Source organism: Haliotis rubra, unplaced genomic scaffold (genome assembly GCF_003918875.1).
Source record: "Haliotis rubra isolate DU_JTF1 unplaced genomic scaffold, ASM391887v1 Scf258, whole genome shotgun sequence".
NCBI lineage: Eukaryota > Metazoa > Mollusca > Gastropoda > Lepetellida > Haliotidae > Haliotis > Haliotis rubra.
In genome coordinates this window covers 1,005,618-1,029,094 of record NW_025766647.1, presented here as the reverse complement: position 1 = coordinate 1,029,094, position 23,477 = coordinate 1,005,618, and the positions used below count along the sequence as shown (strand labels likewise).

Below are 23,477 nucleotides of genomic sequence, written 5' to 3'. Positions count from 1 at the left end.
GCACAGATGACATAGTCCTATAGTTGTACAGATTATATAGTCCTATAGTTGTACAGTAGTGAGTAGCAGCATGCGCCAATTTGCAAGGGTTGTGAAAATTGGTCTCCCGATAATTACCTAGTTTTGGACCCCCAAACGCCTACCAAGAAGCTCTGGAATGGGCTGATATGATGCCCTAGGCCTGCTGAACTATGGGAGGAAGATTGCAAGAAATAGTGCAAATCTTGCATTGTAAATCTTTTTAAACTGTATCACTATGAAGATTCTATCTACGTTCAAAACATTGAGCTGAGGAGGGTGAGTGTACCCAAGCCATATACCCAGGACTGATTGACTGACAATAGACCTCAGTAAAACACAATGAGGAGCTCCGATTGTGACGAGGCAGACACTCGTTATAACACATAAACAGTGGAGGATATAGACAATGGTATATTCTGAGAGTTACACCAGAAATTTGGACAGCTTGACAAGATTTCATTCGAAAATGAAATGGTCGAGCTATATGCAGAGGATGAAGACAAACTCAACGAGGTGAGATACAGTGTTTATGATATAGTCAGAGAGAGATGTGATAATGTGCCTAATGGATACTTGATGAAGAGGGTGCAAAGAGAAAACTCAAGAAAAAGTGTAGCAGAAAAATATGCTTCTGATGTTTTCTATCTTTACGGGTTCATAACAGGATCTGTACATCCGGATGTACTCCAGAAAGAAGTGTTAAACAAGTCAAAGTGGCAAAACCAGAATGATACTAGCACTGATCCTGTCCCCAGCCAAAAAGAAAAACAATCACAGAAAAATACTGACATCACGAGTAGTAGTAGGAGTAATGGGGGTACGAGATCACTTTCAAGAAAGGTTGCTGTAAAGCTTTATTTCATTAATATAGCTTTGTCAGGCCCTTAGATCTCGCCCCCATCGTATATACTACTTTTGAAACCCCAGTTAACTTACCGGCCAGGCGTGCCACTTCCTGATCACGTGATAGCTCTATGTCGTGTTGATCTCAATGAAACAGTTTAATGTGAATCGCCTATGATCTCTTTGGTGTTCGTAATAAAGGCTTGCTGGGCTTTTCGTACCCCCTGTTCTATGTACTTTTTTTTTTCGTCTTCGCTGATAGCAGACTGACGAGACTGACCAGATTTCTTGTTTCATCTTACGGTACTTGTCGAGTTCAGAGAGGATTGAACGAAATTCCTCCTCTGAGATCTTACTGTCAGTGAGTGCCGTGGAAATACGCTCACTTACCATGTTCAGCTTTGCTTCGGCCAGAACCCTGATCTCATCGTGTTTCAATGTTTTACGATGCAGTCTGCGTGATGCAAACTTAAACACCAACCCTGCCACCCCCACAACCCCAGCTGTTATTTCAATACCTAGCACTATAGGTGCGGCCACGATGGTGGCTAACAACCCAACACCTGCCGCCCCTAGTCCCATGCTGGTTGCCATAAGGGCAGTATCAGTCCCGTCCACGATATTGAAAGCTGTATGGTACTTCTTATATAGTGCTTTCCGTGTGTCGCAGTTTTGTTCTAGTTGGCGTTTTACATCACATAACTGTCTCAAGCGGAATCCGTCTACGGTTTCCAGGGTCTTCCACAACTGGGTACAGGCCCATTCTGTGCATATACTACAAGAGATATTTTAATTGGGCTTTAGTTAATGGTTGATCAATGTACTTGATACTTGCAAAGCCTAGATACTTACCTAGGTAAATAGGTGAGAGGCTAATAGGTACCTCTGCTCTAACATAAAACCCCTGGAGGCTTACTAAAGAGCATATAGGATCAGTTAAGGCGTCCGGTTGTATGACGATACGGCAGTGTTGGTATATGTGTTCGGTGCGCCAGTATATTGCCACCCCAGGTAAAAGTGGTACTGGTGCACTATCCGGGGCTATCTTCGAAAAGAGGACTTCTATGATGAGTGTGGAGCGTGAGCCAAACAAACCTTAATTTATTTTTTCCTACTGAATTTAACTTGTGTGGTTTACCAGTGCCTATCTTGACATATGTAATAGACTCCGGAATGAAAACCCCGAGCAAGAGACCGTTGTTCCTAATTTCGGAGACAAACCCATCTTTGTTTATCGAGATATAAGGTGCGGTGAGGGTCATGTTGATCAACCATGCGGGTTCTTTAAAGTCTGCCAGAGGCTGCCGTATGTACACACCGTCTCTTAAGAGCAGGACGTATAAGCCACCTTCCTCGCCGGGTAGATCGAATCCCTCCGTGTCCCCTAGATCGTTAAGTGTGGCTTTGGGCCTATGACGATTGGACATTGCTATAATACTATTATGAGATAGTTTCCAATTGTTTTTCTGATAATTTCTCAGGGGTGCACTTCACCCCCATGAAGTGTATGTTGTCGGGTAGGAAGATCTTGGTGAGTGATATCATGTCTTCCACGGTCACGATGACCCCCTGCAGACTGGTGTGGGAGTCGACACCCAGCCGCACGTAAATAGTGCAAACCTGATACTGGTGCCGTTTCACCCACCCAAGTTTGACACCCTTCACGATTTCGACTTCATCCCGCGATGGTTCCCCTAGGTAGACTTTGATGACCAGCGTGGAGTTCGCCGGTAGGCTCGCCAGGACGTTGACCACGCCAGCGAATTCAGACACCAACTGCAATGCCACGTCTTGCACTCCCGGTTTACTCAATAGCATGTGGGCTGCCATACTGGCGACTGGGCTGATGACTACGCTACGTCTCTGAGCCGGGATGTAAGCCACGAGAAGGGTTCCATTGTTCACGACTTTGTTTAGGTAGTTGTCTTTGTTCTCCGTGAACACGTAGGGGGAGCCGACCCTAATATTGAGAAACCAGTCGCCTTTAGCGGGTAACAACACCCATTTGTCATCGTCGGTGAAGACGAGCGTATATGGCTTGTTTCGGGCGACGGTCGTTCTCTCAATATCTTCTATATCGAACAGTTTGCCCCCGAACGATGGGTATACCATCCATTTATCATCACCGGTGCGGACTAGGGTTAACCAAGTGTTGACGGTCACTCCTGAGGTATCTACTATATCACCTATGGTTCTACCGGATGGGACTTCAACGCGTTTGTAAATGTTGTTTTTCAGTTGCAAGGCATACAATTTACCATCTACTCCGGGGCCGTCGAATCCACGTGTGTCCCCGAGGTCGGAGATCCCCGCATTGATGCATTTTTTCAACCTCATTCTGGGGCCTTGTGCGCTAGTCATTTTATGTGCAGCGTTATGCTGAGGTATCCTATATTCACAGGATGATCATTTATATCTAACACCGATATTATCAGCTCTGGGACTTTGCCCCAAGTTAACCTCTTATACTGATGCGGTGAAAACGACTCAGTTCTGCTGTCATTGTTCTTCTCCGTTTTCACCGGGACGGCTGTCAGTATCGTGGAAGGGTGACCACCTTGAATGTTGTCCGTTGTGCTCAACTGACCGAGATGAATGCACAGCTCTCGGTACGGTACTAGGTTGGGTAACTTTGTGCCTGTGACGGTAGTTGTTGGTTTTATCTCATCAGGCGGCATACTGAGTGTCCTCGCCAATGGCCGGCCGAGCCTCAAGGAGTTTCTTCCGGTGTTGATTAACACCACTGTGCCGTTTGAGTCATTCATCTTGAGTTCGGCTCCCAAGGGTTTGAAGACCTCGTTGCTTAGCGAGCACACGTTGTAGTAGCCGTCAGTTATCTGGTTCGAGCGCCACTGACGAACAGCTTATTGTTGTTGACGTTGATGTTGGTCCATCGTGGTGGGTAGGTGATATCGTAGAGTGCGACTTCGAGTTGACCCGACGTGTTATCGATCGCATGCATCAGCTGAACGGCCTCGCCGCTCGTTATTCCTGGAAGTTTTACGTACATGTTAGAGTATATATACCCATTATATAATACTTTAAAAAATGTACAACCCAGGAGGAGAATCCTCCCCAGGAGTGTTTTACCCTAAACTGGACATAGACTTCACGAATATGAAGATTGTGGTCGCTGATGGGCTGTATTTCGGCACCCACTTTATGGATGTATTTGCCAGGTAAAGGTTTTCGGTGACTAACGCTAAGGTAGTTCATGCTTGGTTCAACAAACCGATGCAGTTCTGGCAGAATCAACTCAACTTCGCCGTCTGGTGTGCGACGACTGGGTGTGGCTTGACATTAACCGACACTCGACGGGGACCGCTGAGTCAGTCTGTGTTCACATTCCACGTGTACTACCAGGTCAGACGTATCGTCAAAGAGATCAGCGCTCCACTCCCACAGGACAAAGCATGGGACGCAGTAAACAACCAGTACGATAGACGGGCCTACGAACGTATTTGCAACTAATTTAAGCTAAACCCGAAGACGGATTGGCGTTTGCCAGGGCCGAACCATGGGTTGGGTATCCCCATCGTTCACAACATGCCTATCGTGGATGCCAGCGAGAAGATGAAAGAACGGGGGTACAAGTCGTATCATCACCTCACAACAAACGAGTGTAATGACCGTTACATGGCTTTTGATGCTAGCAAGGATTACCGAGTCTGGAGGTTCGAGCAGGGGCCAGCGGATGACTGGAAAAAGTTCATGTTAGACACGTCGAGGGGGTTCACTCGTGCCGGCATTGAACGCTTGAACGACTTAATTCGAACGTACGTGTGGGCCGTGCTGGGCGCTCAGAATCAAATGCGTTCCAGTATCATCGGTATGGGTACTGCCTTAGACTCGCAGAAACAGTTCGTTGCTAACGTCGAGGATGCCATAGCCTCGTCGGTTGATCTACCGGGTGCCATACGACGATACCAAGACGTGTTGGAATATGCCCGGTCGAAAGTTGACTACGTGTTCGACGTGGGGCTGTACATGGCTCCGAGCGACATGCGACTGAGAATCAACAAAGTGGTGGGCTACAACAACAAAATAGTCATAGCCACGGCAGACCAAAAGTTGGGCGTCAACCCCGATGTCAACGTCCCCCACGTACCACCTCCCACGACCCGTGAAACGGGTATAGTCGTACCACCCCTGGAGTCCAGGGTTCAACACACACCCCTACAGCCCCAACCCCCACATGTACAGGCGTCCACTCAGCAGCACATCGATCGTAAAACAGCGTTGGTTTTAGCCAGAGCGCTCAGCAGCCACAAGATTGATGCTACCCAGGATGCCAGGCAGGGCTTCGGCGGCCTTACCAGCCAGTTTAGCCAGGGCCTCCCCGAGGGATTTCGGGTGTTTTTTTATCCAGTCTCTGACGCCCCCACCACTTGGGGGTGTGGGGGTACCCCCACTGGGTGTACCACTGCTGCCGGTAGGCATCAATGACACCACCAGGGTTGATATGATGAAGCCCAATGCAGTCACAATGCTGGCGATGGTGATGCCTTGCTCCCGGAACAGGATTCGGATCCTGTCAGCTAGAGTGGTGTCCTGGTAGAGGACTCGATCAATGGTTTCCCGCACACGGCTGATCTGGGATCGAAGCTGGTCTCGGAAGGAGGATGCCGTTTCCAGCTGGGTCCTCCTTTCCTCTTTCGTCTTCCGTTTCCCCGAGTTTAGCCTTTTCACGGGCGATGTGGTCGTCTGTCGCGTCCAGTTTGGCCGTGTTGTTCAAGAGATGTCCGCGAATGGTTTGCATGGCCTTGTCGAGCCCCCGCAGTTCCCGAACGGTAAATTCGAACCCGGGTAAGGGTTTGTTATGGTAGGTGGCCAACAGCTTTTCAATGCTATCAGCCATGTCTTTATCCGATGTGGCACCCCTGACGTCTTGGAGATCTTGAACGGCCTCCGGGGGAAGGGCTTTAGGTCGTGCGCCCCCATAATCTATGAAGCCTAGTTCATCGCGGATAAAGTCACCCCCATGGCGACTGCTGAGTGTTGATAAGGCAAGCGGTTCTCTCGTGCGCTTATTCACAAGATTGATCTCCGGGTGATCCCTCAGTCGCTGCGTGCCCTTGCCATCGATAAAAAACTTGGAATAGTCTCGTCCCCACGGCTCGACGTAATTTTGATCGCCTTTTAAACCATCGTAAAAACCATTGACTGTTTGTTTGATGAGTTCAGCGCTCAAGAGGTACGAGGACTCCTGCTCGTCGAACGCCTGGACACTATCATCCCACATATCATCCATCGGGATGTCCTCATGACCACCTTCAGCCATTATTTATATTATATTTTTATGTATATAACAATGTATGGTAGGAAACTAGATCCTTTCTGAAGATAAAGAGAGCCTCTAGGCGTCAGAGCCGTGCGCCAGTCGGTGACCATCACCAACAATCCCAGAAAGATAGACCAGAATCAAACGCTGCTGGTTAAATTCCCAAACCTGGGTGAGAATGACCTCATCGTAACAGGCACGGTTCGACTGATTTTCAACCTCATGTTGACCTCCGACAACAACAAAGCGAGCTAGTGCGGAACGTAGGTCGAGCCATGATCAAGAAAACGACCATCAAGATCAGTGGTAACGAGCTCTTGAGCATCGACGACAGCGACGTGTTTCACTGCTACGGGGACCTCTGGAAAAGCGATGGAGAACGCGTCAATGACGTGTACCAAGGTATCAGCAAATCGACCTGGTTGCGCGTGGGGTACGGCTTCACGGCAGACCAGCTAGACAACATATCAGACGGTGAAAAGGCCATCGCCCAAGCGTACAGGAGCCGGTTCTGCGTGCCGCTCGACTTCGAGCTGCTCAAGGGACACGCGCCATTTTACCAGGCCGCGCTGGGTGATAGGCTTGACTACGAGCTCACGTTTAACGATTACAGCAAAGTAGTACGTACGCCGAACGGTGATGAGGCCAGTTACACCATCGACAACATCACTCTGGAGTTCGACATGGTCACTAGCCGGAGCTGGCCAGGCAGGTTCGTCTTAAATCGGTCGTGCAGGATAAGAGCGACACTGTGTGGAACATCAACCTGAACGTGCTGGCGCGATCAATGAAAGGTATCCTGATCGTCCCCGTGGAGGATTACGAGCCGTTCCGAAGGGACAGCGAGAAGTTTTTCAACCCCCGAGATTGAAAAGGTGGAAGTGACCATCGAGGGCATGCCCAACCAGCTGTTCAGTCATGGTATGAGGGCATACCAGCAGTGGGATGAGATAAAAACGCTACCGGTTATCAAACAACACTCACACATAACCAAAGCCCTGGACCTATCCTCCGTGCAGATCGGTGAATACCTGACCACCAAGTACGCGCTATGGTTGGACATGCAATCCACAGATAATGATAAATTGCACGGCAGTGGTCGCCGCATCGACAACGGCAGCCAGGGGTTAACAATCCAGATTACCAAGAAGGCTCAACCCGCGGGCAAGTTGAAATTATATCTGTACGTTATTATGGACGCACAACTCAATATAGAGTATGGGAGATTCGTTCAAGCCATCTACTGATTTGCCTGCCGGTATTGATTTGCCCCACGACCCACACTGTGCCATAGTGTGCGGACGGGCTATGGGAAGACCGTTTTTGTGCTGGATATGTTGGAGGGGTACTACCGGGATGTGTTCGATAAGATCGTTATCATGTGCCCTGCACATGAATAGAACGTACACGGAAAGACCTTGGGTGCTGACGGACCCGGACGTACACAAAGTCGACCCGGGAACACGTCTGCAGGACTTGTTGAAGGCTTACCATATGAAATTCAAGGGGGAGTCGACGCTGTTCATACTGGACGACTGCAGCGCTAATCGTGAGATAACAAAAAAGAGAGACATGCTATCATACCTGGCCTTCTCCGGCCGACACGCAAAGCACAGGGTCTGGGTGCTAACGCAGAAGTTCAACTCGGTGTTGAAAGACCTCAGGGAGCAGACGCGATGGATGGCCTTATTCCACTGCAAGGACAGGGATTCGTTAGAGGAGTGTTTGAGAGAGAACGATGTGATGAGCAAACATGATAGGGAACGTGTGAAGAAACAGCTCGCTGAAACTAAACATGCTAAACTTGTGCTCAAGACCGACCAACCCTGGCCTATAGGGTGTTTTAGCTTAGCAATGCTAAGTAAATGCTAAGCAAAGCTAAGCAAATGCTAAGCAAAACTAAGCAATGGTTTGTGAAGTGCTCATCGTGTGCAACTTAACCTTCTTCTCGCTGTGTTTCGCCTGTATCGGTTATTATATCATTAGAGTTAAAAATTGCTTGATATCTTATAAGATGGAATGTGATGAACTACTCGAAAAACTGTTGGAGGGTGATAAGCGGCCTGATGATGACAAGCGAGAGAAACTAGTAGTGCTGGCTGTCGGTGGCAAGGCCAAACAATACTTTGGGGACTATACCCCTGATAAAATCCAGAAACTGTCAGCCGATGAGGTCGATAAGCTGTACGTGAGATACGAGTACCGGCCTGGGGCCGAGATAACGAAGACTATAGGCTCAACAATGACGCAGATCTACACCGGTTTGGCATCGTATGTCCTCCCCATTCCCCCGGAACGCCGGCTTTACCTGTGGGAGGACCTCGAGAAGGACCCATTTATCCAACATGCCTTGAGCACCATCAGCTGCCTGCTGTACCACAAATATGGTATGTTTTTAGCCCCGGTGACGGCGGCGATCATCACGGCGAAGCATTGCCAATTTAAGGAGGGGAAAAATAATAATAATAGTATACAAGATGGATGCTGCCCAAGAAATGACACAGGAGGTGACCCCACCGGATGAAACCCCCAGGGAGGTGACCCACCCCCCACCCTGAGGTGACCCCTACAGTCACCAGGCAGAAGAACCCTAAGAGAGTAGCTGCCGGTAAAAAGAGGTGGTCTAACCAACATAAGAGTAGCTACGCTCCACTGTGGAGCCGGGCTTCACTCCTGTTGATTGCAGGTGCAACTACTGCCGTGGCTATCTCATGGTTATATAATAAACAACCACTCAGGGAGGGACCACAATTAGAGGTCAACCCACATATCATGTTATAAATATATATTTTTATATCATATACATAATGTCTGAGGGGAAAACGTTCGTCAACGATGGATACCACGCCACCATGGTCGCCAGTCTAGCTGTAGGGTACGCTCGGTTGACCAAAATGGTGCTTAAACAACCGACTATCAAGCTAGATTTCACCCTGCAGGATATGGGTATGCTCATAATGAACCTGGGTATGGCGATGGCCACCAAGGACATCCTAGTAAAACAAGGGATCCTACCGGAAAATATTATGAAGTAAATGTAACTATATATAGGATGGCTACGATCGCCATGATGGTCGGCGGGGCGTTAGTAAACGCCCTGGCATTTTCCGGGAGTAATTTCCTCTTCTCGAAACTACGGGAGTCACATGCGGCTGAGATACAAGCTGCGCGTAAGCGCCATGACCTGGCCTTTGAGAAATTTCAAGCAGCGCAAGCCGAGTATGCGAAGAAACGTGTACAGAGGATCGATTACATTAACAAACAACTCAGGCGTGAGAACCATGCCGTTAAAAAAACCAGTACTCGGGGAAGGTGGCCATCCTGTACGATAGGGTCCTGCGGCATAAATCGGTCGTGCAGGATAAGAGCGACACTGTGTGGAACATCAACCTGAACGTGCCGGCGCGATCAATGAAAGGTATCCTGATCGTCCCCTTGGAGGATTACGAGCCGTTCCGAAGGGACAGCGAGAAGTTTTTCAACCCCGAGATTGAAAAGGTGGAAGTGACCATCGAGGGCATGCCCAACCAGCTGTTCAGTCATGGTATGAGGGCATACCAGCAGTGGGATGAGATAAAAAAAGCTACCGGTTATCAAACAACACCCACACATAACCAAAGCCCTGGACCTATCCTCCGTGCAGATCGGTGAATACCTGACCACCAAGTACGCGCTATGGTTGGACATGCGATCCACAGATGACGATAAATTGCACGGCAGTGGTCGCCGCATCGACAACGGCAGCCAGGGGTTAACAATCCAGATTACCAAGAAGGCTCAACCCGCGGGCAAGTTGAAATTATATCTGTACGTTATTATGGACGCACAACTCAATATAGAGAATGGGAGATTCGTTCAAGCCATCTACTGATTTGCCTGCCGGTATTGATTTGCCCCACGACCCACACTGTGCCATAGTGTGCGGACGGGCTATGGGAAGACCGTTTTTGTGCTGGATATGTTGGAGGGGGTACTACCGTGATGTGTTCGATAAGATCGTTATCATGTGCCCTGCACATGAATAGAACATACACGGAAAGACCTTGGGTGCTGACGGACCCGGACGTACATAAAGTCGACCCGGGAACACGTCTGCAGGACTTGTTGAAGGCTTACCATATGAAATTCAAGGGGGAGTCGACGCTGTTCATACTGGACGACTGCAGCGCTAATCGTGAGATAACGAAAAAGAGAGACATGCTATCATACCTGGCCTTCTCCGGCCGACACACAAAGCACAGCGTCTGGGTGCTAACGCAGAAGTTCAGCTCGGTGTTGAAAGACCTCAGGGAGCAGACGCGATGGATGGCCTTATTCCACTGCAAGGACAGGGATTCGTTAGAGGAGTGTTTGTCAGTATCTACCGAGATACGAGATTGATGTTATGAGCATCGCGGACGATTCGAGCAAAGGTTATATCCTCGAGGTGGACTTGGAATACCCCAAGGCATTACACACATCGCACAACAGCTACCCCCTGGCCCCCGAACGTATGAAGGTTAACCCAGACTGGATGTCCGAGTACCAACATAACTTGTTAGGTGGGCGGGTGGCAGACGTTGAAAAACTAGTGCCTAACTTAATGAATAAGACCAAGTACATCATTCACTATCGCAACCTATAGCTGTACCTATCGTTGGGTATGAGGCTGACTAAAATACACAGGGTGCTCATGTTCAACCAGAGCCCCTGAATGGAGCCCTATATCAGAATGAACACAGACCTGCGAAAGCTGGCCGCCAGTGACTTTGAGAAAAACCTCTACAAGCTCATGAACAACTCGGTGTTCGGTAAGAATATGGAGAACCTGAGGAAACACATGACCGTGAAGCTGGTTCGGTCAAATGAGGAAGACAAGCTCAGGAGGCTGATAGCCAGCCCGGCATTCAACCGGAGCAAGATATTCACCGACGACATGGTTGCCCTACACATGAAGAAAAGACACATCAAATTCAACCGGCCTGTTTACGTGGGGATGAGCATCCTCGATTGATCCAAACACCTGATGTACGACTTTTACTACAACGAACTGAAAAAACAGTACGGCGACAGGTGTGAAGTGCTGTACACTGACACGGATTCCCTGCTGATGGAGATTCGAACCGAGGACGTGTACAAGGACATGACAAAACGCCTCGATTTGTGCGACACCAGCGACTACCCCAAGGATCATGCCATACACAGCACGGTAAATAGAAAAGGTTCTAGGTAAGATGAAGGACGAGTGTGCTGGCACGCCCATAGCCGAGTACATAGGCTTGAGACCCAAGATGTACTCCATCCTGAAGGCCAACAATGGTGAGATCCGGAAGGCGAAGGGTGTCAAGAAGTACGTGGTGAAACAACACATAAAACACGCCAGATTCAAGGAAGCCCTGTTCAAGACCCGTACCTTCAGGCATAAAATGAACACACTTAGAAGTGATGGGCATAGGATATATGGACTGACGATAAACAAGACGTCCCTGTCGCCGATTGACACTAAGCGTTGGATAGCTATTGATGGGATAAACACGTACGCTTACGGGCATGAGAAAATTGAACCAAGAACATAGGTGTATATAAATACCCTGTCGGGGCGACATGTCACAGAACCAAAGAAACTTTGAGGCTATTTACAACAGCCCGCGTGGGTACTGGAAAGGAGTTAGCACCGTACATAAGCTGGCTAAAATGGCGCGAGTACCCCCCAAACGAGGCCAAAGCGTGGCTTGAAAAACAAGCCCTATGGTAGATCTATTTACCGGCACCACGCTACGTGCCTAGAAGGAAGTTCGGTATTAACATACCCAATAGCATTCACCAGGCCGACCTCCTATTCCTACCCCACGACAAGAGGTACAAGTATGCCCTAACCGTGGTGGAAGTAGCCAGCTGCTACAAGGAAGCTGAACCCTTGACCGCGAAAGACTCAGCCCAGGTAGCCCGCGGATTCAAGCGCATATACAAGCGCAGTCCGCTGACGTGGCCCACAGAGCTCATGGGAGTTCATAGGTGCCGTCTCACAACTGCTAGACAAACACGATACCAAGGTCAGGCGTGGCGCTGCCGGGGCTCATCGCAGCCAAGCCATAGTTGAGAGATTCAATAGGACTTTGGCTGAGCGCTTATTCGGGCATCAGTATGCGAGAGAGATGGCCAACCCTGGGAAACGATCGACTGAGTGGGTAACGCGGTTACCTCAGGTGGTGTCGGCCATCAACCACGAAACCACTCGGCTCACTGGCAAGAAACCAGCCGGCGCTATCAAACTAAAATCAATAGTGGCAGAGTCGGCTGCGCCATTGCGTGGGAAGGAGAAACAGATGCCAGATAGGGCCCTCGTGAGGTACCTCTACCAGCCGGGGGAACACGAGGGTGATAGGTGTAAGCGAGCCACCGATCCGATATGGTCGGTCAAAACTTACAATATAGATAAAGTGGACATGAAAGCTGATGAGCCAAACTTGTACTACTTGAGAGATGGGCCAGGTAGAGGTTTCATTAGAGAGGAATTATTGATCATACAGTAGGGGACAATGTTGCCACCCAAGCAAAATATTTAACACTTACCTTGTTGGGTAATCTCAATAGTATCCTGTCAACACGACATAGAGCTATCACGTGATCAGGAAGTGGCACATGTGGCCGGGAAGTTAACTGGGGATTCAAAAGTAGTATATACGATGGGGGCCTGACAAAGCCTGACAAAGCTTTATTAATGAAACAAAGCTTTACAGCGACCTTTCTTGAAAGTGATCTTGTACCCCCATTACTCCTACTACTTCACGTCATTTATGTTTGCAAAGATTTTAGAAATGCATGATTGCTTAAAGGAACATTCTCAGTCTGTTGACCGCAAGATTGAACATCTGTGTGAGAAATTTGATCTAAACATCAAAACCGTTAATCGGTCATTAGAGGAGAAAAATAACGATCTGATAAATGCCAGCACAGAAATAGAAAGACTTCGCAACACTGAACTAAAACTACGCAGTGATATTAGGGTCTTAGTATACCAAATGAAGGATAAAGACTCACAGATCAGCCTCCTAAAAGATGAACTAAAAACTAGCATCGACACAGTCCCTTGCAGAACAAAAGATATAGATGGGAAACTCAATTCAACGAATAACAGAGATAGACAATTGTGTTCAGAATCATTAACAAATCCCCGTATGCGCACGTCACCCAAAGGTTACGAAACCAGCAGTATGCAGCCTGACACACCCTTAAATCAACTCACAGAAAATACTTCCGCCAGTGGGGATGGAGTATATGCAGACGATAGCAGAAACTTAATTCTCAACTCGTCTCATGAACCTCAGACTCAGACAAGGGACACGCAACATGAACATAGTGAACTTCTACGAGAGCACAGACAGTGTCCTAACAACGATAAGTATCATTCACAAAGAACAATCAAGATTGACAGTGAATGGGAGAGAGCTTTCAAGGGTGCTTCGCCCAGATTCAAGCGAAAAAGACTCGTACTATCAAATGTCAAAGCGGAAAGTCCATATGAAGTAGTGCATGATGCTATTGTGGCATACGCCAAAAGGCATGATGTCCATGTCAGTTTGGTCAGACTCCTGAAACACTGGACCGGTGCTCAACCGACGTATACACTTCGGATCAACATTGATACTCGATCTGCTCATAAAGTTGGCCCCAAAATGTGAAGTGCCGTGAATGGGTACCCTACCAGCGGCCCGATGGTGGACATAAGTAGACATAAATATGTTTAGATTATATCTATTACTGTTCATGCTAAGTATCGGCACTTGGAATATCAGAGGTGCGCTGTACAGTCACCAGTACCTTGATAACATTGCTGACAAATGTAATGTCTTAACGGTTTCTGAACACTGGTTGATGAATAGAACTCAGAGATTTTTTGAGACCCTTGGCTCGTCTTATGACACAGCGGTCAATATTAAAGAAGATCAGAAGGGTCACAGAGGTGAGGGCGGAGTTGCTATCTTAGTGAAGAAAGACTCGTTCAGTGATATACGCACCTATGTCCCTGAATATGACTCAGTCATTGCTGTACGATTGTCTAGGCCCAACCTAGTAGACATATCTGTTGTATGTACACACCTCCTTTCTACTAATAGCACTGTGTCTACCTATCAAGAGCGGCTAAAGGAAACATTTGACATTGTTGATGAACTCTCTAAAACTAGTCACACTATCTTGTGTGGCGACTTTAACACAGACTTCTTTGAGAGGCATTTTAGAAGTTGTGAAGATGAAGGAAAACTGATTTGTGTGGATAGTCAACTTCTTTACTGCAATGAGTGCGACGTTTCAGTGTAGGTACTAACACCGTTATCAAGCAAGTGATACAACAACTGAGGCAAGGAGAATATATACATAGCTGTAAAGTGAGTATATACAATTAACAAGGTTGATGTACATTGGGTTTTGATAAGTGATTACAGCAGAGGAGGTTGATGTACAGAGTGATTGATTGTGATTAGAGTTGAGTTTATACAATTGATGAGTTGACGTACAATAGTTGTGATTACAAGCACAAAGGAGGGAGCATGGAAGCCAGGTGGACAAAGGAGGTGGGGAAGGATTACTGATGGTGGTGTTTGATTAGGTGGTGATAGGCTGACGAGATGAAATAACATTGATCTCGATCATGGTGGGGTTGTGGCGTTGGATGTTTATGGCTTCAAGGAGTTTCCTAATTTTGTAGTCTTGTCGGTTGATTTCTAGGATATCGATGTTGTTCCATAGGATGGCATGGTCAGGGTTGGCTTGGGTGTGGTCAGCTATGGCGCATTTGTAGTCGTTTTTCTGGACTGAGGCTTTATGTTCCTTGATTCGTAGTGGGAGCGGGCGGGATGTTTCACCAATATAGAAGTCTCCGCATTGACAACGAATCTGGTAGACTACTCCCGAGGGGTCATCTTTTGTTGTTGACGGTGGTTTGCCTGTGGCTTGGAGGAAGTTCTGGATGGATTTGCCTTTTTGGAACAGGACGTCTATGCTTGCTTGCTGCTGAAGGAGTCGTCTTATCTGGTGGCTGACTGCTGGGACATACGGGATACTTGTTACAAAGGGTGCTGATTGCCGGCAGGGTGGTTTATCTCTTTGGTTGAGTGTGGTTGTGATGATATTGTTGACTAGCTTCTGGGGGTACTGGTTATAATGGACGAAGACATGGTGGATGTGGTTAAGTTCGGTTTTTAGGGCTTCCGTTGTCGAGCAGATGTTCTTAGCTCTCCAGGTGAGAGTGGATATGATGCCTTTCTTAACCTGTAGCGGGTGGTTGGAGGTAAAGTGAAGCTATTGGTCGGTATGGGTGGGTTTCCTGTAGACAGTAGTGGAGAGCTTGTTGTCTTCTTTCTTTACTAGGACGTCAAGGAAAGGGAGCTTGTTGTCAGATTCTTCTTCCATTGTGAACTGCATACGGGGATGTTGGGAATTCAGGTGGTTGAGGAAGTGTTCAGGGTTGTTGTTGGGGTTGAGAACTACAAAGGTGTCATCTACTTTTCTATACCAGGAAATTGGTGCAATGGGTGATGTCAGCAGGGCCTTGTCTTCTAGTTCCGTCATGTATCTCTCAGTGATGACAGGGGAGAGAGGAGAACCCATGGGTAGCCCATGGGTTTGCTGGTAAATCTTATCTGACCAGGTAAAGTAGGTTGAGCTGATGCAGTTGTTGATGAGGCGGATTATACTGTCAATGCTGAGGTGGGTGTCTAGGTCAGGGTGGAGGTCTTGGAGTCTTATCCGAATGATGGTAAGGGCTTCCTCTCTGGGTACATTAACACAGACATTATCAATAATCAAACCTCACATAGATCACGTTTACTTCAACGGTATCTTTCTGTGAGGAATATGGTACCTTCCTATAGCAGCGGCAAAGTAGTGGGACAAATGATAACATGGAGAAACAGAAGTTACACTCAATCCTCCATAATTGACTATATACTTGTGCCCAAACACCTAGAACACTCGGTCAACTCACGTATTTATGACTCAATCCCTTTCCATGTATCTGATCATTTCCCTGTCGTTGCATCCCTTCATCTCGACAGCCTCACTAGAACTACATGTAAAGCTGGTATGCCATCTACTCCACACAAATGGTCAAAAGCTAGTCAGCAACAACTTGGTATGTTCGAAGCCGAGGTACACAGATTGCTAGGTGACATAACGCCAGTCACTGGGGCTTTAGGAGCAAATATGATAGAGAGTTACTTTGACACCATTGTTGGTGCACTAAAGAAGTCTGCTGATGAGCACATACCACGTGGATACTATAGGCCGTACCTCAAGCCTTACTGGAAACGGTCAAATCTCGATCTCTATCACTACAGGATGCGCCAAGCAAAGAGAAATTGGTCAGCTGAAGGCAGGCCCAGAGGTACCGGGAACGACTCGTACACCCTATACAAACAGGGTAAATGTGACTTTCGGCGTTGTAAAAGACAAGCTGAGGACAGTGGAATAAAGAAAAGTATGTGGAAATAAACTCAGCATGTGAAGTAGATATTGCTGAATTCTACAGGATTGTAAAGAAACAAAGGAAAACTAAGACTGTTAGCACACACCTGAAATATAAGCAACGTTCCTGCAATACACCAGCTGAAGTGTGCAACTTGTGGGCGGACTACTATGCAGATCTATTATCACCTCTTGAACGGCCGAAGTTTGATAACGACTTTCGTAATCAGACAGACTCTAGAGTAGACCAGGTCTCAAGAATACCACCACACGATTATGACCCTATACTCAAAACGGACATTGAAATCAGTGAACTAAAACGATTGAAACAATGCCTAAAAATGAGAAAATCACCTGGACCGGACCAAATCACAAATGAACACATTTATTTCACTGGCGATGTGCTCCTCAAACATTTAACGAAGTTGTTTAACATGACACATACCTGCTATACCCCTGCATTGCTAAGATCTGGAACAATTATACCAATATATAAAGGAAACAATAAGGACAGATCGGACCCTGCCAATTACAGAGGTATAACCCTCACCTCCGTCATCTGGAAACTGTTTGAGAAGATCCTGTTAGAAAGAATTCAGAGGTATGTTAAATATATGGAACCTGACTTCCCCCATAGACTACAGTGTGGATTCCGACCAGAGCATGGTGCAAACATAGCTACCTATATACTCAAAGAAGTGATATCATTTTATACGGAAAGATCCTCCAATGTATACACTGTGTTTCTCGACAATGAGAAAGCGTTCGATCGCATCTGGCACAACGGTCTACTACTAAAACTATCTAACCTAGGTGTGCAAGGAAAAGCCTGGCATATAATACGACAGTCGTAACACGAATCAACCGGATGTGTCAGATATGATGACAAGACAAGTCGGACGTTCAAAATCAGACAAGGCATAGGACAAGGGCGTGTGTTATCCGCGTGGATGTTCCTTGTGTATATACATGAGCTAATATGTCGCCTTGATCAGCTAAGACAAGGCCTTATCCTTGGAGGTGATCACTATCCAGTAGTCCTACTCGTGGATGACACGACACTCGTAAGCCCGACAAGTAGTGGCCTACGTATGTCTCTAGAAACTGTCCATCAATATGCTTGCCAATGGAGGCTGACATATAATGCAAGCAAAAGCTGTATATTAATATTTAAGGGTGGAAACAAAATTGACCAGTCATCACCTTTCAGCCTGGGCAACCACATACTGTCCATGAAGTCGAACACAATATACGCAGGTTCCTTTATAAATTCTCATTTGGAATCCGAAAGGAGTACGAGAGCTTGTGCTAAGGCGAGACAAACCTTGAACTCACTTAGAGATATTGGACTTAAAGCTGGTGGTCTAAACCCAGTCTGTTGTGTTAACATTTGGCGAAGAGTAATAATTCCTTGTGCCTTCTACGCGAGTGAGCTGTGGTCAAATATGTCACGCACAGAAATGAATACCATTGAAAATACCCAGCGATACTTTGCACAAACTGTGCAAAGTTTTCATCAAAGCTCTCCGACCGCTGCAACTATTCAAACTCTAGGACTGTGGACTATGACAGCTACTATCGACAAAATGAAGCTGATGTTCCTTGGAAGGTTGTGCTGAAGCAACCACAGATATGCCTTTAAAAAGATATTCTATTTCAAGTGTGCTCAGTATATAGCAGCCGGTTACAAATGTGAGTCTGTAACGCACGATCTTCTAAATGTAGCCAAGAAATATGAATTATGGAATGCAATTGATCTCTTTATGAAAACTAACCAGTTTCCATCCAAGGAGGCGTCGAACAAAACTTAGTCTGTCTCACAGTCCCTGAACCACATTATTTTCCCTACTGCCAAGCCCTCTCTGCAGTGCTTAAGCCCTAAATAAAGCAAGTCTAGATTTCCTCAGGTTCAGGATCTCTGGTCTCCCTAGGGCTCCTTTTCAATATAAATGGGCTTGTTTGTTACTATCAAAATTATATATATTCAGAGACTAAGCCTTAGTCTAAACAAAACTATACGGGCCAAGATAACAGAGCATGAAACTGCTCATTGGCATACCTGCCTGCAAGATCGCCCTGAATTGGACAGATTCTGTAGAAACTGGTTCCACATAGACTTTGGAATATGTGTATACTATACAATATCCCAACCAGACCTATGTATGCACTTGTGAAACTAGGAATGCTACCAATAACACCTGGTCAGTGTCTAATGTGTAATGAAGAGTGCAATGATATAATAAAACACCAACTGGTATATTGTGCAGCTTTAGCTGATGCAAGAAACATTCTTTATGAGCATCTGTTTGACACATTAAGCCTGGAACAGTACATGTGTATCGAAGACTGTGCATATGACGAAGTCAGAATTGTGACATTCCTCGGTGGAATAACCTCTATTATAGAGAATATGAGCCTTGACACCTGGGCTGAATTCATAGGTTCTGTATCACGTGACATAAGCTCCTGGAGCCTGCGATCACTGCTATCTATAGACAGCGATCTATAGATAATGACTTAATTCTCACCAGAATCATGTAAATATGTGGCTTTGTAAAACTTCATGTTTTCTCTTTATCATATTTCTGTAAGTATGTTGTGTTAAAAGAACATCCGACGTTTGTCACTCTCCGAAGCTACTGGAGGAAATAAAGATCATTCATTCATTCATTCGTTCATTCGTTCATTCGTTCATTCGTTCGTTGTCCGATAGTAGTCCGATAGTTGTCCTATAGTTGTCCTATAGTTGTCCGATAGTTGTCCGATAGTTGTCCTATAGTTGTCCGATAGTTGTCCTATAGTGGTCCCATAGTGGTCCTATACTGGTTCTATACTGGTTCTATATACCTGGTCCTATAGTTGTACAGATGACATGGTCCTATAGTTGTACAGATGACATGGTCCTATAGTTGTACAGATGACATGGTCCTATAGTTGTACAGATGACATGGTCCTATAGTTGTACAGATGACATGGTCCTATAGTTGTACAGATGACATGGTCCTATAGTTGTACAGATGACATGGTCCTATAGTTGTACAGATGACATGGTCCTATAGTTGTACAGATGACATGGTCCTATAGTTGTACAGATGACATAGTCCTTCGGATGAACATATATCAGTAAATGTCTCACAATAAACAAACAGTAATTATGGAGGTTAAACCTTGGATTGGTGTTTACTGGTGCTGTTGTTTACTGGTGCTGGTGTTTACTGGTGCTGTATTTAGACAGATATCCCAGTGAACCCAGAACAATCTTTATTAGGATCCTTACATGTAAAACAATATGTCCTCCTTACATTGTAAAACAACATGTCCTTCTTACATTGTAGAACAACATGTCCTCCTTACATTGTAAAACAACATGTCCTTCTTACTTTGTAGAACAATATGTCCTCCTTACATTGTAAAACAACATGTCCTCCTTACATTGTAAAACAACATGTCCTTCTTACTTTGTAAAACAACATGTCCTCCTTACATTGTAAAACAATATGTCCTCCTCACTTTGTAAACCAACATGTCCTCCTTACATTTTAATGCAGCATGTCCTCCTTACAATGTAAAACAGCATGTCCTTATCGATTTGTAAAACATGTCCTTCTCACTTTGTAATGCAACATGTCCTCCTTAAAATGTAAAACAGCATGTCCTTCTCACTTTGTAAAACATGTCCTCCTTACAATGTAGAACAACATGTCCTCCTTACTATGTAAAACAACATGTCCTTCTCACTTTGTAAAACAACATGTCCTTCTCACTTTGTAAAACAGCATGTCCTTCTCACTTTGTAAAAAACAGCATGTCCTTCTCACTTTGTAAAACATGTCCTTCTCACTTTGTAAAACAACATGTCTTTCTCACTTTGTAAAACAGCATGTCCTTCTCACTTTGTAAAACAACATGTCCTTCTCACTTTGTAAAACATGTCCTTCTCACTTTGTAATACAACATGTCCTCCTTATAATGTAAAACGGCATGTCCTTCTCACTTTGTAAAACATGTCCTCACCTTGTAAAACAACATGTCCTTCTCACTTTGTAAAACAACATGTCCTTCTCACTTTGTAAAACAACATGTCCTTCTCACTTTGTAAAACAGCATGTCCTTCTCACTTTGTAAAACAGCATGTCCTTCTCACTTTGTAATACAACATGTCCTCCTTACAATGTAAAACAGCATGTCCTTCTCACTTTGTAAAACATGTCCTCACCTTGTAAAACAACATGTCCTTCTCACTTTGTAAAACAACATGTCCTTCTCACTTTGTAAAACATGTCCTTCTCACTTTGTAAAACAACATGTCCTTCTCACTTTGTAAAACAACATGACCTCCTTACTTTGTAAAATAACATGTCATCCATACATTGGTAAACAAATTGTTAGATGTTCCGCAGTAGACTCAAATTATTTTAACTTCATTGAGTAATTTGTTATTTCGCTTTTCTGTTGACAGTCAACTCTGCCTTTCTGTTGATGACGCAAATTGGGTCAATGAAACGTGTGAACCTCACAACCAAGTACTCCCGGATCATGAGTTTCACTGAACAAAAACACAACATGCAACATCCGGTGTCCTTGACCTTCAACGTCAGAAATAGCACAGTGTTCTGGGCAGACCTGGTTACAAGAACCGTGAATATGTACTTACTTTGAAGCATTCAGTCATCATATCAGGTAGTGTCAGACATAGCGTATAATCACATATTTGTTATAAATAGTGAAGCAATATTAGTAATAGCACACACACTGGCACACACACAGGCACACACACAGCTTGTAACAACACACACTGACACACAGCATGTAACAACACACACTGACACAGCACGTAACAAAACACACACTGACACACATCATGTAACAACGCACACTGACACACAGTATGTAGCAACGCACACTGACGTACACACAGCTTGAACAAAACACACTGATGTACACTCAGCATGAATCAACACACACTGACATACACACAGCATGAACAAAACACACTGATGTACACACAGAATGTAAAAACACACACTGACATACGCACATCTTGTAACTATACACACTGAAATACACACATCTTGTAACTACACACACTGAAATACACACACCTTGTAACTACACACACTGAAATACACTCAGTATTTTACAAGACACTGAAATACACACATCTTGTAACTACACACACTGAAATACACTCAGTATGTTACAAAACACTAAAATACACACATCTTGTAACTACACACACTGAAATACACTCAGTATGTTACAAGACACACTGAAATACACACATCTCATAACAACATGCACTGAAATACACACATCTTGTAACTACACACAAACTGGCATACACACAGCATGCAAAAGCACACCAACCCACACGGACCAATAGTTCAGTTCGTTAACCTGTTACTAACTTACAATGAATACACATAGTTTCAGAAAATATTTGTTTTGTAATAAAGCTGTGATGTCCAACAGATGAAACACGTACTTGTAAACCATGAAGAAGTAGATTCACTCACTGTACAATGTGCTGTTTGGGTTCAGTGATCAGAATGAGTACATGTTCTCCAGGGCTCACATGCAAGGATTTAGTCTTCTGTCACCAACCCAGATCTTTCAAGATAAGAGTTCATACATTACCGACCTGGCCTACGACTGGATACATAAGGCCATATACTGGACAGACGCCAGCCGGAAGTCGATAAGGGTCATGACCTTAAACCTACTGGACAGGAAATATATCACCACTGTCATCGACCTCTTGGGTAAACCGCGAGCTATTGAGCTCGACATAAATCAAAGGTAAGTTATTCATAGAATCTTGTCATGACATTTAGAAGTGATACACGTTAAGGGGAAGTGTATGGGCGTCATCTTCTGTTTTACGGGGAACACGACGTTCCTGAGAATATGTTTTCTTTCTCCTTCATCAGGCGAATGAATGCGTGGAATCTCGGGTTATATGCAAGTGAAAACAACATAAAGAGTAAAATAACAAGTCGGTACATAACGAGTGAAACTAGTGAGTGAGTGAAACAGTAGATGACGTTGACTGGTAGTGGACAACAGGACACCAGGAATAATACGAACTGATAGGTTATGGACAACAGAAGGGCAATGGGAAGTGGTTTATTAGAACTGATAGGTTATGGACGACAGGAGGGCAATGGGGAGTGGTTTATTAGAACTGATAGGTTATGGACAACAGGAGGGCAATGGGAAGTGGTTTATTAGAACTGATAGGTTATGGACAACAGGAGGGCAATGGGAAGTGGTTTATTAGAACTGATAGGTTATGGACAACAGGAGGGCAATGGGGAGTGGTTTATTAGAACTGATAGGTTATGGACAACAGGAGGGCAATGGGGAGCGGGGAGTTAGAACTGATAGCAGATATGTTCCCTGACCGCCATCCATGGTTGGCTGGAATCTCCTGATGTACATTCCCCAGCTCGGTGCTCCTCGAATCCCTCCCTACACTCTGGTTGGTGGAAAGAGTTATATCCATCAGACAGCAAGCAAACAAAGACAATGTTTGCTTGCTGTCTGATGCAGCACATTCGCTACTCACACAAACTAGATCAAAGTAAATGTTTGTGGGCTACTTCTTGCCCTCCATCATCATTCACCTGGCAACAAGTAGACCAGGGACGTCACGTTGTAAATAATATAGACTTTGTAAATCCATACCATACGTTGTTGTGATGTTAGATGTTTGCTAACAGGTACATATTCTGGACCGACTGGAAGGAACCGGCTATGATAGGGAGATGCGGCATGGACGGCTCCAACCGCAGCAGCATCGTGGACTCAAAGATCTACTGGCCAAATGGTTTAACTATAGGTACGTACACAGTCAGCTACACACAAACTCAGAAATGAAAGCTTCCCA

The 23,477-nt window shown here is 45.5% G+C and overlaps 1 protein-coding gene across 2 annotated transcripts in view; it reads left to right on the top strand.

Moving 5' to 3' along the window:
* LOC124279901 (low-density lipoprotein receptor-like) overlaps window positions 1-23,477 on the top strand; it is a 74,025-nt gene that overhangs the window by 40,438 nt on the left and 10,110 nt on the right. For both annotated transcript variants that reach the window (XM_046715782.1, XM_046715781.1), the window contains exons 17-19: window positions 21,048-21,234; window positions 22,157-22,387; window positions 23,311-23,429. In XM_046715782.1, coding sequence (XP_046571738.1) covers window positions 21,048-21,234; window positions 22,157-22,387; window positions 23,311-23,429 — 537 coding nt within the window. The remainder of the gene's footprint in view (window positions 1-21,047; window positions 21,235-22,156; window positions 22,388-23,310; window positions 23,430-23,477) is intronic.